Source organism: Mastomys coucha, unplaced genomic scaffold, assembly GCF_008632895.1.
Source record: "Mastomys coucha isolate ucsf_1 unplaced genomic scaffold, UCSF_Mcou_1 pScaffold5, whole genome shotgun sequence".
NCBI lineage: Eukaryota > Metazoa > Chordata > Mammalia > Rodentia > Muridae > Mastomys > Mastomys coucha.
The window spans coordinates 8,525,550-8,542,950 of NW_022196911.1; the positions used below are offsets into that span (position 1 = coordinate 8,525,550).

Consider the following 17,401-nt stretch of genomic DNA (forward strand, 5'->3'; position numbering starts at 1 on the left):
ACAGTTAGGACATGAGCTACATATAGCATCCACCAGAAACAAACCAGAGAGACCCTGGCCCGTGCACTAACCACGCTGTCAGGAGCCAGCATGCTGCTGAGGCTCCTGGTTGCGGGTGACAGACGAATGGGTAATAAAGTAGAAATGTAGTTGCCTGAAAGGCTGCCTGCCTGAGTTCGCGGCTTCAGGAAAACTGTTTGTCTGCTGGGGCCATCCCACCCACCAGCCGCTCTCTTAGCATCACAGCCAGACTAGACTTCTGCTCCTTACTATCCAACCCTGTCCCCAACCCTGCTGGGTTCAGCTGCCCTGCACATTTGATGACCTCTCTCCCACAGAGTTACTTCTTACATAACTATAGCAGGCATACCTGCTTTTTAAATAAAATCAGCATCATTAAGAAATTAGGGACCTGGCTTTGTTTTCAGCCAGACTCCCAACTGCATACCCTTCTCTGCACGATTAAAGGCACAATAAAGTGATTTGTTTTATTCCCCAGTGTATGCTATATAATTACTTACAGTAATTATATCTACAGATAGAAGGCTATAAAACACTGTGCACTAAACCTTGAAATTTGTGTAGTTATTTGGATTTGTGTTTTTGCCTTTCTGACTTTAGGACTTAGATGCCCTGAAGTTGATAAATTGTTAATGAGAAACAGATACTTAGCCCATTGTTACTTTGGGTCTAGGGATCTTGTCTGTGGTAAGTCTTGGAATCTAAATGGGCCTGTACAATTTTTTTTTTTTCTGTTTGGCTTCCAGTTCAATATCTGTGGTGCAATGCCTGCTTGTGGAACGGTTGCAGGGAAGCCAGCCTTTGGCTGTGAGGCAGAAACTCAGATAGAAGACATTAAGGACCTGAGGCCAGAAAGGCCAGTCGGGATGGAGAAGAGCCTCGAGTTGTCTGCTGAGGGGTTCCTCACTCTGACCTACAAAGGCTCTTCTCCCTCTGACAGAGGTGAGCTGAGGGTCACTTGGACAAGCACATATTTCCCACCCTTCTTTTTATCTTGTACCTCTAATTCTTCAGAGGTGGGTTTTTAGAAACAAAAAAGTCAGAAAACAAAAGTTGCTCTGTCTGATGGAACCATACACTGATGTGAGATGTGAATTCATTCTGATAGAAAGAATGGTAAGATCCGGTCCCCTGGCCTAAGGTTGTCACACCACACCACACCAGTCAATGGTGTTGGGATAGTCCTTGCACTGTCCTTGCTCTGTGATCACTCCAGGATGGCTGTGATCTCTTGCTGCCCTCGCTGTCCTAAGTCTGAGACACCTTCTGATTAGTGGCTTTCTTGTTCCACAGGCACAGCATTCATCATCCGCTTCATTTGCAATGGTGACATTTACCCAGGAGTCCCCAAATTTCTACATCAGGACATTGACTCTACACGAGGGATCCGGAACACTTTCTTTGAGTTTGAAACTGCATTAGCTTGTACTCCTTCTCTAGTGGATTGTCAAGTGACTGGTGAGGCCTAGGAGTTAGGCTGGGTTTCAGTGAGGGAGGGAGGGAGGAAGGGAGGGAGTGTGTGTGTGTGTGTGTGGTCTGTCTTTATTTGCCTATGAGTCTCTACGTGTTTGAATGTGAGATAACCATTTGTAAATGTGGCACATATGTTTTGCTCCATAGGAAATATGGTGATTGTTGGCTGTTTTTTAATGATGCTTAGTGATATAAATGCTTCTCTTGAAGAGACTCCCTCCCCATATACAGTCAAGAGTTTAAATTGTGGTTTGTGGGTCAGGCGCTGCATAGGAATCTTGAAGAAAACTCAAGTAAAAAAAGAAAATCAAATACAGATGTATGTCCAAAGTTGATATGAGGAAGAAAAAAGACAAGACCTAAGAGCTGCTCAGTTGTGCCCTGAGGTGGCTGTGTGCTCTGAATGCTTAGCATCTGTGCTGTGCTGTGATGGTTTTTACAGGGGACAGTTTGGACAGCAGGGCAGTTTGGACAGTATGGCTCTGCAGTCCAGGCTTCCTGTGGTTTCCCTTGTATCATTCATGGCATGTTGTCTGAATCCTGGCAGTCTTTATACAGTGGGGAAATTGGTCCCAGAACAAACAGAAAAAAGCACGCTTTCTGTTGTGTTTCCGTCTACCCCAGACCCAGCTGGGAATGAGTATGACCTGAGTGCCCTGAGCATGGCCCAGAAGCCATGGACGGCGGTGGACACATCTGTGCATGGGAAGAGGAGAAGCTTCTACCTGAGCGTCTGCAGTCCTCTGCCTTACATCCCTGGCTGCCACGGTGCGCTGGGGCCTTGTTCTGCTGCTTCCCTGGAGTCTGACTGGAGCCAAAGTCAGCCCTTCCTCATTCACCATTCTTGTCTGTTCAGGCCTTGCGGTGGGGTCCTGCATGGTGTCAGAAGACCAAAGTGTTAACTTGGGTGTGGTGCAGATCAGTCCTCAAGCTACTGGCAATGGATCTCTCAGCATCCTCTATGTGAATGGTGACAGATGTGAAAACCAGCGCTTTTCCACCAGGATAATGTTCGAATGTGCCCAGACATCGGTGAGTATGCATCCCAGCAGGGAGCACTTGTTTGGTAGTTACTTCTGTTCCCATTAAGACTCCATTAATCTTGGAGTCTTCTATGTTGTTTAAAGTCTGTGTTTTATAGAAATTGGGGGCACTGCTAGTGTTTGGCCAGAGTATACTGTTTTCTTCAGGCTTGAAATAGTCCATCAATACTGAATACTTGGCTTAAGTGAGTGAGAGACTGGATACTTACTGAGGTTCTTGCTTGTTTCACAAAGTAGCAAATAAAGCAAACTGTTGGCTTGTGTTGCAGGGCTCACCTATGTTCCAGTTCCTGAACAACTGTGAGTACGTGTTTGTGTGGCGAACAGTGGAGGCCTGTCCTGTGGTCAGAGAGGAAGGTAAGCTGCAGGCTGCTAGCCCCGAGTTGCTGTACATATCTAGTGTAATGTATGTGCTAAACCCATGATGTCTCACATAGGAAGCCCTGTGATGGTGGCTTCCTGTGGGGTCAGGAGGTGCCAGTGGCTGGGTCACCCCTTATCCTTGAGGTCTTTACTAAGCCATTTGTTAATTTTTACCACTGGCCTTTCTCCAATATACTTGAATTGGATTTTATTTTTTTCTTGAAACCAGCAAAGCACTCAGGATGGGCTTGGTTTATTAATCTGCTGGTGTACCTGGGCTCCCTTCATACCTGTCTGTCTAACACATAAGCAAAACAACATGGAGGCAGCCCATTTTCTGATACTCATTGCCTGATTAAAAATTGTAAAACTTGCCTGGTCTGGTGGTGCAAGCCTATAACTTCAGCTTTGCAGGAGGCTGAAGCAGGAGGAACCTAAGTTCAAGACCTACCTCCCTGGGCTGTGTGTGAGTTTGAGGCCAGTCTCAGTAACTTAATGAGGCCCAGTCTCAAATCAGTAAATAGGGCTAAGAATGTAGCTTAGTGACAGGATGTTTGCATAGGGTGTGCTGTCCTAGGTTCTCAGTATTGCAAAGCAAATAGGAAATTTTATTTAAAAAAAGTTCCCATTTGAAACTACGAATGCCTGTGTGATAGCATTTGCTCTTGGCTCCTGTGTGTTCTTGAAGGAGACAACTGCCAGGTGAAAGACCCCAGGCATGGCAATTTGTATGACCTGAAGCCCTTGGCCCTCAATGACACCATCATCAGTGCTGGCGAGTATACCTATTACTTCCGGGTCTGCGGGAAGCTGTCCTCAGATGTTTGCTCTGCCCGTGATGGATCCAAGGCAGTCTCATCATGTCAGGAAAAGAAGGGACCACAGGGATTCCAGAAAGTGGCAGGTACCGTTGTTTTCTGTCTTCAATTGTAAAATGTCAAGATGTGATGCCAAGGATCACATTTCTCTAACATGGAAGGAGCACATGTTGAATGACACAAGGAAGCAAGCTTCCATCCATCTGTCCATCCACCCTTGTGTTTATGCTTATGGGCAAGTTATTTTATGTGGAGGCAAGGTGGGTATCACTGAGCACAAGTGCAAGTCAGAGAACAATTTGCAGGAGTTGGTTCTCTCCTTCCACCATGTGGCTCCTGGGAAAGAAACTTAGGTCATCACATTTGGCAGCAAGTGCCCTACCCACTGAGCCATCGTGCCAGGTTAGTGAGGACAATTTGATTAGGGTTTGGAAAAAACAACAGGGCAAGACAGTTGGAAATCATGGCACTTGCCAGGAGAAGGGGGTTGGCAAAGAGGAGAGAGCTTTTTCCACTATGCTGGCATTTTCAGGGGAGGCTTAAGAAGCAGCCATAAGGCAGACAGGCAGTTCTGCCTAGCTTTCCACAACTGGGAGTGGGGCTTCAGAGGAGGAGTGAGGAAGCCCAGAGTACCAGGGAAAGCAGAGAAAGAAGGAAAAGGAAAAGTTAGGACTCAGCCCATAGTTTTTCTTGAGGCCAGCTATGGGATACCCCACACCAGGTGATGATGGGTGCCTGCAAGCACCCGTCTATCCCAGGACTGCATCAAAGAAGGTAGCTGGAAAACTGACAAGGCTGTACTTGGCTCAGTAGTTGGCCTGCTTTTGCAGAGAACTGGGATTCCATTCCCAGTACCCACATGGTGGCTGACAACCATCCGTAACTATAGTCCCAGGGGATCTGACACTCTTTTCTGACCTTCGAGGGCAGACATACATGGTACATAGACATACATGCAAGCAAACACACTAACACACATAAAATGATCTAAAACCGATAGAGTTGATTGGCATGGTGGTGCCTGTTTGCCATTACCACTCCAGCCCTCAGCTGATGTGTGAGGATCTGGAGTTGGAGGCCAGTTTGAGCTCCATAGTGAGAGCCTGTCTCAATTAACAACTGATAAATCATTTAAGCCATCTCAGCAGGTAGATGAGATTTCAATCCGCTCTAGACTGTTTGGAGGCACTGTGGGGAGCATGAGCACTCCAAGGGAACCTTGGTGAAGGTGGCATGTGTCGGGTGTGGAGAACAGCGTACTACTTCATACACTCTAGGCTGTACTCACGGCTGGCCATCTTCAGTCCTCCTGCCATGTAATGTGGAGAGGAGGCCAGCACCGTGGGCACGTGCGTTGTGACAGGTCTTGCAATAGCACCGCAGCCTGGGAGCACTTGTCAGGACCCTTACTGATGTGCTTTTCTTGAGCAGGACTCCTTAACCAGAAGCTGACTTTTGAAAATGGACTGTTGAAAATAAATTACACTGGGGGGGACACCTGCCATAAGGTGTATCAGCGCTCTACAACCATCTATTTCTACTGTGACCGGACTACTCAGAAGGTGAGCCTGTGTGGCACTCCCACTGCTGTCCCCACTCCAGCTGCTATTCTTTCAGGGCTAGTGTACTCTCAATGTCTATAAGTTGCATTATTTACTGAGCATCTGTTTGCATGGCCATCCTTCACTGGGGCTCCCATGTTTACATATGTTCACCTTAACCTTTCCAGCCAGTGTTTCTGAAGGAAACTTCGGACTGCTCCTATTTGTTTGAGTGGCGAACACAGTATGCCTGCCCACCTTTCAATGTGACAGAGTGTTCTATCCAGTAAGTTCACATATCTATTGGCTTTTTGTGCCTTGGTAAAATTTTGCTTCACAGGTAGTTCACAGGTCAGTTCACCCACTTCTTTTCACACTGGGTAGATGGGCTCCAGATAGCCACATGTGGGGCTAGTATATCAGATGCACATGGAGAGGAGTCAGGGACAGAAACAGAGCTTCGGAGCCTTCCTGGTGTGTAAGGATGGAATGGCCTCAGGTCTAGAGAGCAGGAGGCTTGGTGAGGCAGCTTCTGGAAATGGCTGTGAGTGCATATGCTCTGAGTGCCAGTGGTGGCTTCTGATGGCCACTGAGTTATAATTGTCACTGACCTATGTATGGATAGACTTTTCCAGACTTGGCTTTTCAGATAGTTCATTTTCTTTTCTTTTTTTAGATTTTTATTTATTTATTATATGTAAGTATACTGTAGCTGTCTTCAGATGCACCAGAAGAGGGTGTCAGATTTCATTACAGGTGGTTGTGAGCCACCATGTGGTTGCATGGGATTTGAGCTCATGACCTTCTGAAGAGCAGTCGGTGCTCTTCCCCGCTGAGCCATCTCACCAGCCCCAATAGTTCATTTTCTTAAAGTGAACATTGACTCATCAAAGCTCAAGGCTACATCTTGCTCACTCTGCATTTGGAAAGTTATGTTCTGCAGTAAAGCTTGATTCACAGGACATCAGAGACACATTGATGCTTGAGCCCTCTGAGGAGAGTGCCATATATGTCATTGGAGCTAACTGGACCCTGATTGTGGTGTTCTGTTCTCTGCAGGGATGGGGCTGGCAACTCCATTGACCTCTCCTCACTGTCAAGATACAGTGACAACTGGGAGGCTGTGACCAGGACAGGGGCCACTGAGCATTACCTCATCAATGTATGCAAGTCTCTGTCTCCACACGCTGGCACAGGTGAGAAGTGATCTTCTACTTGTAGGGTGGTGGTCCAGGATGAGCTTTCTGGGACAGACAGAGCAGGAGAGGCCTCAGTGGAAGGAGTTTGGCCTAGGAGCAGCAGGAGCCTGGGCCTCTGCAGGACGTATTAACCTTTGTGATCATGAGGACATGACTGTGGCTAAAAAGAAAGCAGGATGGGACACAGGAAGGGGTTAGAGATCCCTAGGTGGCCCACTATTTATCCTATCGGGGACTTGTACCATTTAGAGGGAGCTTCCCCCAGAGCCTGGGGTGAGAGTAGAGACTAGAAGACACATGGTGGTCAGCAGTTTTCCAGGGAATTCCTTGGAATGTTGAAGGGGAAAGTCATCTATTGGGGGTGGGGTAGGTACAGTCCCACCTCATGGTGATGCTTTTTTAACTTCATCCTCAGCCTGAATGGGGGCCTTGCTGTTGTTCGGGCAGCCTGCTACTCTGGTCCTATACTGGTGCAGGGCATATGGCACAGGTGCCTGGAGAACAGGAAATCAGCCGAGTTCCTAGTAATGTATTGATAAAGAGTGAGAATGTAGGCCCTAACAGTGTCCATTTGCATTGAGGACTCGCCTTACCATACATGGTGTTTAGAAAGGATGGCGCAGGGTGGGCATGGAGGGGTTGGATAATGCCATGCCTTAAGCTGCACTTTGCACTGCAAGAGACTGCAGTCACCCCAGAAGAGTCTGATTGTATCTTATGTTGCAGAGCCATGCCCTCCAGAGGCAGCTGTTTGTCTGCTGGATGGCTCCAAGCCTGTGAACCTTGGCAAGGTGAGGGATGGTCCTCAGTGGACAGGTGGTGTGACTGTCCTCAAGTATGTGGATGGCGACTTGTGCCCAGACAAAATTCGGAAAAGGTCAACCATTATTCGCTTCACCTGCAGTGACAGCCAAGTGGTGAGTTAATGGCACCCAGTAGAGTGTGGGACCCTGAGCTAGTGAGAGTGCCATGCTGCCTTTGGGTACAAGTTAAAGATGTCAAGGTGGCATGGTTGTGGTGCATGCTGGTTGTGAAGGTCTATGATTTAGGGTACATGGGTCCCCTTGCTGATTTCTTGGGCACATAATTGGACACTTCCAAGTGCAGGGTTAGTTGATTCTTTTGAGTCTACTCTGGATCCTTAAAGAACAGAAGGGCAGCTAACACTTGACTGCTTGTCTCATGTTTGTCAGCAAGATGTAGAGAGGAGACTGGACGTTCCCATGTGACTTGTGCAGCTGTTAGGAATGGCTACCTGGGGTGCTCTCCTTCTGAGTTGCCTCCTTCCTTGGTCATTGGTGTTGGCATCTAGCAGGTGTGGATAGCATGGATAGGTTCTCTTGGACACAGAGGAACGTCTGTGCTTCTATTTGTGATGGGGCACATCTGTATTGGGGAAGCAGGGTCACCTCTGAGGGAGCAGATGCCTTATGGACCAGGATACAAGCTGTCTGATGTACTGGAGGGTGGTGGGCCTCTGTGCCTTAGTGCTAAGACGTGTGCAGGAAGGAGGTAGAGTTGGGCAGGTGGTCTCAGCTCCGTAGTGGTGGGGAGTGCCTGAGGCCAGGAGTGAGCTGTAACCAGTGCCTAGGAGAGTTAGTGTTAGTGACACACTTGTTTGGCGGGTCCTTTTGTTTTGACTGTAACAGGAATTCTCTAAGCATTTGGCCAGTGACTTGCTCATGGAGTTCTTTGCCTGGGCTCCTTGGTGCTATCATTAGAAAATGTGTGGCTCTCTCAGCTAGCTTGTGGTGGTCTCTGGGGTATTTTGCTGACTTACTTGTGTGAGGTCTACAAGCACCTTACTTACCTTTGATTTTCTTGACCTGTGCTTACCTCATAGAGACACTCCAAGACTTTCTTTGCTTGAGGTGGGTACCCCCTAGGCATATCAATTATTCTGAAGTGGGTTCTCTCTGCTTGTCCTAGAACTCTAGGCCTCTGTTCATCAGTGCTGTGCAAGACTGTGAGTACACCTTCTCCTGGCCCACACCTGCTGCCTGTCCTGTGAAGAGCAACACACATGATGACTGCCAAGTCACCAATCCCAGCACAGGTGAGGGACAGACAACCACAGCCCTGCACAGGGAGGGACCTAGAAGATACATCTGTTGGGCATCTTTGGCCTTTTCTGAGTCTTGTGCTCATCCTATGAAGGCAGCTACCTTGTACCTCTGAAAGCCAGTCTCCATCTTGTTTTGTACTCTGCTCCTGGCTCACTTGGCTGATGCCACCTGCTACATCAGTGCTAAGGTCCACAGAGCTGGCCACCTTTCAGAGCCAACAGGACAGCTACCAGAAAACTTCTGCCCTTCCTCTTTGCTGAGCACCATGAGGGATGTAGGTGGCAGGCTGCTGACCGTTGGAGCGATGCATCAGGCTTCAGGAGTGACAGTGGCTGCTGGGATACACAGAGGACTGAGACTGTGGCCCAGTGACAGGCACTGCTAGTTGGAGCATGTTAGGGTGTGTGATGATGAGTGTGTGAGGAGTCAGATTCCCCCTACATGCTGCACATGTATTTAGCTGTGGAGGCTAGAGCAGGGGTTTTGATCCTGTGGGGTTGGAGTTACAGCATGTGTGAGCTGCTTGATTTGGTGGGAACCTGATTTGATTCAGGATGGGAACCTGAGCATCCTCTCAAAGAAAGTACAGGCAGTCCTCTAGGCTGATGTGAGCTGGCTAGTCACAGCCCTCCTGGTCTGAGCCCCTCTTCCTCTCACCTGGCAGGCCACCTATTTGACCTGAGCTCCTTAAGTGGCAGAGCTGGCATCAATGCCTCCTACAGCGAGAAGGGGCTGATCTTCATGAGCATATGTGAGGAGAATGAGAACTGTGGCCCTGGAGTAGGTGAGCACCATAGCTCCTGTGCCTGACTGCTGTCCCTGCTGTCCCTAGGGCTGGCCTCAGCCCCATTCCCCACTTCCAAGACCCACACTCCCGGGCCTTGCAGTAGTTAAGAGACACTATGTTCTTCTGGGAAATTAATTAGTCACTGACCCTTACCAGTGCTTTCTTTGTCCTTCTGTGTGGTGCAGGGGCCTGCTTTGGACAGACGAGGATCAGTGTGGGCAAGGCCAGCAAGAGGCTGAGCTACAAGGATCAAGTCTTGCAGCTGGTGTATGAGAATGGGTCCCCATGCCCCTCCAAATCAGGCCTGACGTACAAGAGTGTCATCAGCTTCGTGTGCAGGCCTGAGGCTGGACCTACCAACAGGCCAATGCTTATCACCTTGGACAAGCAGTCATGCACACTCTTCTTCTCCTGGCACACACCCCTGGCCTGTGAGCAGGCGGTGAGTGACTGGGAGTGGCGGAGCAGTGCCTGTGTCACGTAGCTGCACCTGCTCTTCAGTTTGCTGGTTCCTAGCAGTCCAAGGCTGGGTGGCCTTAGTCTTCCTTAGGTTTTTATTTTATTTTTTAATTCTACTTCTTTTTTCCTTCTTTAGTGGGGTGAGGTTCTTACACTTTATCCAAAGCTGGCCTTCAGCTCACTCTGTAGTCCAGGCTAGCCTTGTACTATGGCAATTCTCCTGAGTCCATTGAGTGCTTCTGGGACTGTAGACATGTTTCATCATACCAGGGTTAAGCTTTTTAAGCTAACTGTCGTGGTCACTAGGAAAAAAACTTATTTGCAGACTAAATGTAGTCTTTTCTTTTGAACAGACAGAATGTGCTGTGCGGAATGGAAGCTCGATTATTGACCTGTCCCCTCTCATCCACCGCACTGGTGGCTATGAAGCATATGATGAAAGTGAGGATGACACCTCTGACACCACTCCTGACTTCTACATCAACATCTGCCAGCCACTGAATCCCATGCATGGAGTGCCCTGCCCTGCAGGTGCCTCAGTATGCAAAGTTCCTGTGAACGGGCCCCCTATAGTAAGTGTGTAAGGCCAGGGTTGGGAAGTTTCTATGCTGTGCTTGTGCCTCCAGAGGAGTGTTCAAGCACAGAGGATAGAGCGTGCAGGCTCAGACGGCTAAGTGTGAGAACATAAGTGTGAGAGTGTGCATGGAGCTGCCAACCTGTAGTTCAACCAGGGAGTCTGAGCTGCGTGGAAATTGAATAGTTGTTTTCATTTTCATTTTAAAAATACATGTGTATATGTGAGTGTGTGCTATACATGTATTTAGCCTGTAGAGGCATGAGTGTGTGCTGCACATGTATTTAGCTGTGGAGGCTAGAGCAGGGGTTTTGATCCTGTGGGGTTGGAGTTACAGAATGTGTGAGCTGCTTGATTTGGTGGTAGGATGGGAACCTGAGCATCCTCTCAAAGAAAGTACAGGCAGTCCTCTCATACATTTGGAGATTGGTGGTCACATGACAGGCATTAACTGTTTCAGGGTACTTTTGATCAGTGTGCACATCTCTCCAGACACTCTAGATACACTTTCTTTTTTAAGACTTATTTTGTTTTTGATTACATGTATATGTTTGTGCATGGGTATGTGCAAGTAGATACAGGTGTGCAACAGACATTGGATCCCTTAAGCTGTGCTTATAGGTGATTGTGAGCTGCTTGATGTGGGTGCTGGGAACTGAACCCAGGTCCTGTGCTAAAGCAGCATTGGGCTGTCTCTCCTGCATCCCAGTTATGCTTTCTATGTATTATGTTAGGAACCTCAGGGTTAAACCTGACCAAGAGCGGTGTTAACCAGAGTGGTGTCAACCGCACTGGCATAGCATGTGCTTCTGTTTCAAGTACTTGTGTAATTAAAGGACTTAAGTGACACAAACTCTAGTAATGAGTGGCAATTAGGGCAAAAACAATTATGATAATAACTAAATACTCTACCCTGAAAACGTATGGCATAGATTTGGATGTGAGCAGTTGTATTTGTGGTTTCCCAAGCTCTCGTGAAGTTTCAAACTATAAATTCTCCTCTGTTGTGAGTACTGTTGGAGGGTATTAGGTGTCCTTTTAAACGTTATGTGAAGTGTAGCATTGCACAGAGGAGGCTCAAGGCATGAGCTACGTTTTAATAGGTAGTTCTTTGGTAGCATCCTGACATGGCACTCTGCCTGGCAGTCATTTCCCAGAGGCCCGATCTGCTGAGTTTTCCTGCCTGGCAGTCCTTTGTCAGATGAAAACTTGTCTTAGGTGCTCTGATTGGTGAAGGTATTACTTCATATGCTCCACAGCAATGACCCATACAGTAGGCATGCTCGTGCATGCACTCATGTTCAATACTCGTATGAACATACTGCCACACAGCACTTCACACACATGCACATATGCAGGCATCTTTCCTGTCCACCCGCCTTTTATACATTCATTTATTCAAAAGAACTGACTGAAGAGGTACTGTGTATGTCTGCCACTGTCCCAAGCAACAACATGGAGTGAGCGAGAGTTGTCCGCTCTGTGGACATTCCCAGCAGGCACTGCTGAGCTGAGTAAGGGGCAATCTCAGGGCAGTGTGGATATCAGAACACTAGGAAGGGCTTGTCCAGGCTACTGCCTTCCTCCTTCTGGGCCTAGGACCGTGGAGTTCTTGCTGTGAATGAGGACAGAAGTCCTTGTCCTCAGAATCTGAAAGCTGAACATGAGTAGGAACACCCTTGGCCTTTGTCCATACATCTCTGCTATCTCTGCATGCTGGTGACCTATTTGCGTGCCAGTCACAAAGCAGTACAGGTATTTCTTTAAAGGCTGACAGTGAGAACTGCTGCAGTTTCATGTGAATTCCTAATCTGCCAGTCTTGGGGTGGTTATAAAGCACCGTTTGCTCCCTCTGTTCTAGGATATTGGTAGAGTCACAGGTCCTCCAATATTCAATCCTGTGGCGAATGAAGTCTCCCTGAACTTTGAGAGCAGTACTCCTTGCTTAGTGGACAAATATATGAACTACACCTCACTCATCGCATTTCACTGCAAGAGAGGAGTCAGCATGGTGAGTGCCTGCCCTGTCACCTTCACTCGGAACACCTGCTGTGGCCAGTGTGCTGAAACCACCCCAAAACATGACTTGGGGTGTGAGTAAGTCTGAGTTAACATGGATGCTTTCTGTTGTTCAAGATCATGGAAGCTTTGAGAGTAGAAATCACATTTATTGAGCACTGATTCTGAACACATTAAAAGGTTGAAATATCTTTATTTTTTAAACTATAAGGTGATCAGTTTTCTGATTAGACTTTTTTGGGCATGTGTCATCATTCATTACTTAGCTTTATTATCCTTCAGAACTAGATGAGCAGGTGGGATTGTTGTCTGCTCTGACCTGCTGACATCTGGGATGCACTGAGGCCTTGTCATTCACAGGGCAGCAGTGCCCTGAGCAGCTGACTCTTCATCCTTACCAGTGTTTTTCATCTTTAGTAGAAGCTCTTTGCCCATATGACTCAGTAAATAGCTCACCAGCAAATGTACATGGAGTTCCTGACCACCTGGCTGCTCTCTGCTACTGCTGAATGAGCAAGAGCGAGCATTCCTGGTATCTGGATATGAAGTATGCAGACCTGCTCTTTGTTTCAGCTGTGCTTGCATATGTAGTGAGTGTGTGGTAGGGGTGTATGTCCTCACTGTTCCCAGGAGAGAGTATGGTAATCTTGTACTCACACTGTGGTTTTTAAGACACATGTTTTTTTCTGGTTGTGGTGGCTCACACCAGTAGGATGTGCTGAAGGAGGCAGAGGCAAGAGAATCACAAGATCTCGGCCAGCCTAGGCTACATATGTAAAAAAAGGCTCATGTTTTTCTTGGCCACAGGGAACTCCTAAGCTGATAAGAACCAATGACTGTGACTTTGTGTTTGAGTGGGAGACTCCGATTGTCTGTCCTGATGAAGTGAAGACACAGGGCTGTGCAGTAACAGACGAGCAGCTGCTCTATAGCTTCAACCTGACCAGCCTCTCCACAAGCACTTTCAAGGTAAGCCTGCCTTCCGATAGCCTTGCCAGCCTCCAGAGGGCTAGGGCGCTCTCACACAGACAGGGCTAGACAAGAATCAGTAACCTGTGAGGCAGGCCCAGGTGGGTAATAGGCAGAGTGACTTGAGGACATGCATTGGAATACATACCCCTGGGCCAGGGCAAGATTAGTTACTGGGAACCACAGAAAATCACTAAGTGGCCAGACTGAGCTCAAGGTAAAGAGATGCAGTCTGCCAACCACGGAGACAAGTGGAAAAGGCAGCATTGTGCAGAGCCTTTCATGTATGAATCTCTGGGCTGAGGGGCTTTCAGTGAGCCTGGTGAATGCTGAGTTCTGAACCTTTCTCAGGAGTTGGTGCCTGCAGTTCAGGGATACCTTTCTGCATGAGTACAGTGAGTACAGAAAGCAAAGCCATGTGTGGGTTGTCTGCTCTATATCCCAGCTGAGGAATTGCTGGGTTCTAGAAGGTAGGAGGAACCTGGGATCCAGAGCAGCAGGGTCTGGCTGGAGAGAGCAGTTGCGCCACCAGGGAGAGAACAAGATAGAAAAGAGACTGGCCCAGTATGACTTCTAGTGACCTCTGGAGGTGGCCTTGGCCCAGGAAAACAGCAGGGAGTCATGGTCCTATTCAGGTACAGGAATGTGAACTGTAGGAGCCCGTGCTCTGTTCACATATGTCAGCCACACATTGCTATTTGTCCTTGCAGGTTACTCGGGATGCTCGCACATACAGTATAGGGGTGTGCACAGCGGCAGCTGGCTTAGACCAGGAAGGCTGCAAGGATGGCGGTGTCTGTCTGCTCTCTGAGAGCAAAGGAGCTTCTTTCGGGCGCCTAGCATCGATGCAGCTGGATTACAGGCACCAGGATGAAGCGGTCATTCTGAGTTACGTAAATGGTGATCCTTGCCCTCCAGGTAAGTCTTCACAGTATGTTCAATTTCAAATTTCTTGTAAACAGTTTAGACTTAGCAGGAAAATACTTGAGGAATGAAGCTTCGAACCTGTGAGCACTCTGCCCTGCCACATCACTTTACCTGGTGTGAATACCTACGTCTGGAACATGATGCTGTCTGTTGCTGTCTGTCTGTTTGGGTGAATCCTGGCTAGCAGGGCAAGTACACAGCTTCTTAGGGAGGCACAGCTGATGCGCTGATGCTTCTATATAATCCATGCCTCCTTCCTCCCAGAAACGGATGATGGCGAGCCCTGTGTCTTCCCCTTCATTTACAAAGGGAAGAGCTATGAAGAATGTGTATTGGAGGGACGGACGAAACTGTGGTGTAGCAAAACTGCAAATTATGATCGTGACCACGAGTGGGGCTTCTGTAGACCGAGTAAGTGGGGAACTGAGTTTGGGGGAGGGGAGCAGGTGTTTTATGGATGGCCAAGCTAATTAAGGCCTTGATTCTCTTATATAAGTTTTGTTCTTGTTAGCTAAGGGTGATGTTCAGGGAGAGCCAAACTTGAGCACCATGGTTCCTTTGCAACTTAGAGGTGGAAGGAGAGTGGTATGAAGGCCGACACTCTGTAGTTCTCTGTGTGATCGAGGACAAGTATTTGACTCATGGCAGATGTCTAGCTCCTGGAGTTTTTAGGCTGTTACAGATACTTGGCTGATTCTTTAAATTCTTGTCATTATCAGTGTGTAGTCAAATGTTGAATGCTTTCCCAGGAGGTATCTTGGTGTGGTCTGAGGGAACTGAGTCTGTTTGTGGATAGATCTTCAGGAGTGAGACAAACTATGGCCAGAGCTGCACTTGGGAAAATGGCCAGAATTAATAGGAGGTGGGAGAAGTCAAGGTATATGCCCCATCTTCGGTCTGACCTTTGCACACTATTGCTCCCCAGCCAACAGCTACCGGATGTCTGCAATCATATTTACATGTGATGAAAGTGAAGATATTGGGAGGCCACAAGTGTTCAGTGAAGATCGTGGGTGTGAGGTAACATTTGAGTGGAAGACAAAAGTCGTCTGCCCTCCGAAGAAGATGGAGTGCAAGTTTGTTCAGAAGCATAAGACCTATGACTTGCGGCTGCTCTCATCCCTCACGGGGTCCTGGGACTTTGTGCATGAAGGAAACTCGTGAGTATGCCACTGCTTGTGGTCCCTCAAATTTGCAAAGTCAGGAATAATACATACCTGTGGGTCAGGAATAATACATACCTGTGGGGTTTGGGGTTTTCATTAAGAGACAGTCTAGATGTCAGTGAGTGACTATGAAATCCTAGTGTATGGGGAGTTCTGGTGAGCACCCATGGAGACTGGAGCCCTGACAGCTGTGAAGGGCTTCCTGTTGCTCAGGTTTGAGGGCAGGATAGGTTTTCTAAGACTTTTGGCAGCAATTTTAGCACTGCCTTTGCCTTTTGAACTCATTGCCCTGACTGTTCCATGTGAGGAGTGCCTGCTCTGCCAGGGACCCTGAGCCTCACAGATTGTGCTGAAAATCAGGGATGTGAATTGGGGGACTATAGTTGCATGCCTGCTATACCTCCAGAGCCTTCTCTTCTTTCTGCACTATGTCTGGGCTACATGGGGACATGCCACTGCATATGAGCCTGTTGAGTCAGCTACTCTGTATGGCTGTTCCACTCTCCATGTCTTCTGCACCCCCAAGGCTATCAGGGAGTCAGTCACCTTCCAAGGTCTATCCAGTGTCACAGAGGAGAAATTTCACTTGCCCTTTCTCTGCACCCCTTTGTGTCATTCTGTAGGTACTTTATCAATCTGTGCCAGAGAGTATATAAAGGTCCCCTGGACTGCTCTGAAAGAGCCAGCATTTGCAAGAAGAGTGCCACTGGTCAAGCCCAGGTTTTGGGGCTTGTTCATACACAAAAACTGGAAGTCATAGGTAAGGCTCTGGAGTGTTTGTACTTGACTCAGTTGCTGCATCAAGATTAGCAAAGTGAGGCTGTCCCTGGTGTGACAGAAAGCACCTGAGCTTTGGTGGAAACCCCATGACTAGTTGAAGCATTTCTAGTTGATGTGGGTAGCACTTCCTGGAACATGAAATACATGCGATTTTGTATACTCTGAGGTATAGGTAGCCTGATTAAAGCACCTTTGGTGATCGTGTTCTGGATGCACATTGGCCTCTAAACACATCTACACACATCTAAGAAAGCCACAGTCACACAGGGCACTGTACAGGTTGCTGTGTAGTCCCTCAAGCCCTTGGATAGTAATCATGACACTCTGCAGTAGTTTAAATACATGCTTGCCAGGGGGAAGGATCTGCTATTACATGACAGGGAACACAATTGACAAGGCTGTGTTGGGGGTTGGACATTCTGCTCAGCCTCTAAGGCTAGAGTAGGATCCTGATTGTGCTGCTTGAACTACATGGTGACATGGGTATTGAAATGGAGAGGGGATTCTGAGGGAATTCCCATGGCCTTTAATCACAAACTCAGACAAGAAAGTGGCCTCCCTTTGAGAATTAAAGTCCCAACACATGAACCAGGTGGACAAACTCACATCTTAGGAATCCTCTATTCCTGAAATTCCTGACTCCTGTGGAGCCAGATGCTAGTCATATAGGTGTGGCCATGGAAGTTTAGCGTTCCTGAGGATCCAGGAAGCTTGTGGTCTCGCTGTTTCCTTGGTAATGGTGGTATGGGTGTATGGGCCAGTGACTGCCATTGAGTATGGAGGACACCTTTGGACAGCTGACACTTGCCTTTGCAGTAGATTTTTAAACCCTGACATTGTTCTGCAGTGCATTAAAATGACACCAACTCATTGTCTCATGTTTCAGATGAAACGGTCATTGTTACTTACTCAAAAGGCTACCCTTGTGGTGGGAATAAGACTGCATCCTCTGTAATCGAATTGACCTGTGCAAAGACTGTGGGCAGGCCTGCTTTCAAGAGGTGAGCCACCTAGGAGCACGCTGTGACTCTTTGCCTCCCCCCATTTCCACGTGGGAGTTGGGGATGTGTACACAGATGAGACGGTCTTTGGGACTGTCACTGTGGCAGAAATGCCCACTGAGACTGAGGACTTAGAGGACAGGTTGTCTCCCACAGGAGGCATCCCTACCCCACCGGAGGGCTAAGGTACTCCGT

At 48.0% G+C, this 17,401-nt stretch overlaps 1 protein-coding gene across 1 annotated transcript in view; it reads left to right on the forward strand.

Annotated features, from left to right (window-relative positions):
• The window catches only part of Igf2r (insulin like growth factor 2 receptor), an 86,713-nt gene that overhangs the window by 61,561 nt on the left and 7,751 nt on the right, over window positions 1-17,401 (forward strand). The window contains exons 22-42 of the mRNA XM_031350826.1: window positions 768-963; window positions 1,315-1,479; window positions 2,119-2,262; window positions 2,351-2,526; window positions 2,807-2,894; window positions 3,589-3,804; window positions 5,150-5,280; window positions 5,448-5,545; window positions 6,319-6,455; window positions 7,185-7,375; window positions 8,388-8,514; window positions 9,189-9,308; window positions 9,497-9,753; window positions 10,124-10,342; window positions 12,206-12,355; window positions 13,171-13,332; window positions 14,043-14,250; window positions 14,524-14,670; window positions 15,185-15,419; window positions 16,049-16,185; window positions 17,092-17,206. Coding sequence (XP_031206686.1) covers window positions 768-963; window positions 1,315-1,479; window positions 2,119-2,262; window positions 2,351-2,526; window positions 2,807-2,894; window positions 3,589-3,804; window positions 5,150-5,280; window positions 5,448-5,545; window positions 6,319-6,455; window positions 7,185-7,375; window positions 8,388-8,514; window positions 9,189-9,308; window positions 9,497-9,753; window positions 10,124-10,342; window positions 12,206-12,355; window positions 13,171-13,332; window positions 14,043-14,250; window positions 14,524-14,670; window positions 15,185-15,419; window positions 16,049-16,185; window positions 17,092-17,206 — 3,419 coding nt within the window. The remainder of the gene's footprint in view (window positions 1-767; window positions 964-1,314; window positions 1,480-2,118; window positions 2,263-2,350; window positions 2,527-2,806; window positions 2,895-3,588; window positions 3,805-5,149; window positions 5,281-5,447; window positions 5,546-6,318; window positions 6,456-7,184; window positions 7,376-8,387; window positions 8,515-9,188; window positions 9,309-9,496; window positions 9,754-10,123; window positions 10,343-12,205; window positions 12,356-13,170; window positions 13,333-14,042; window positions 14,251-14,523; window positions 14,671-15,184; window positions 15,420-16,048; window positions 16,186-17,091; window positions 17,207-17,401) is intronic.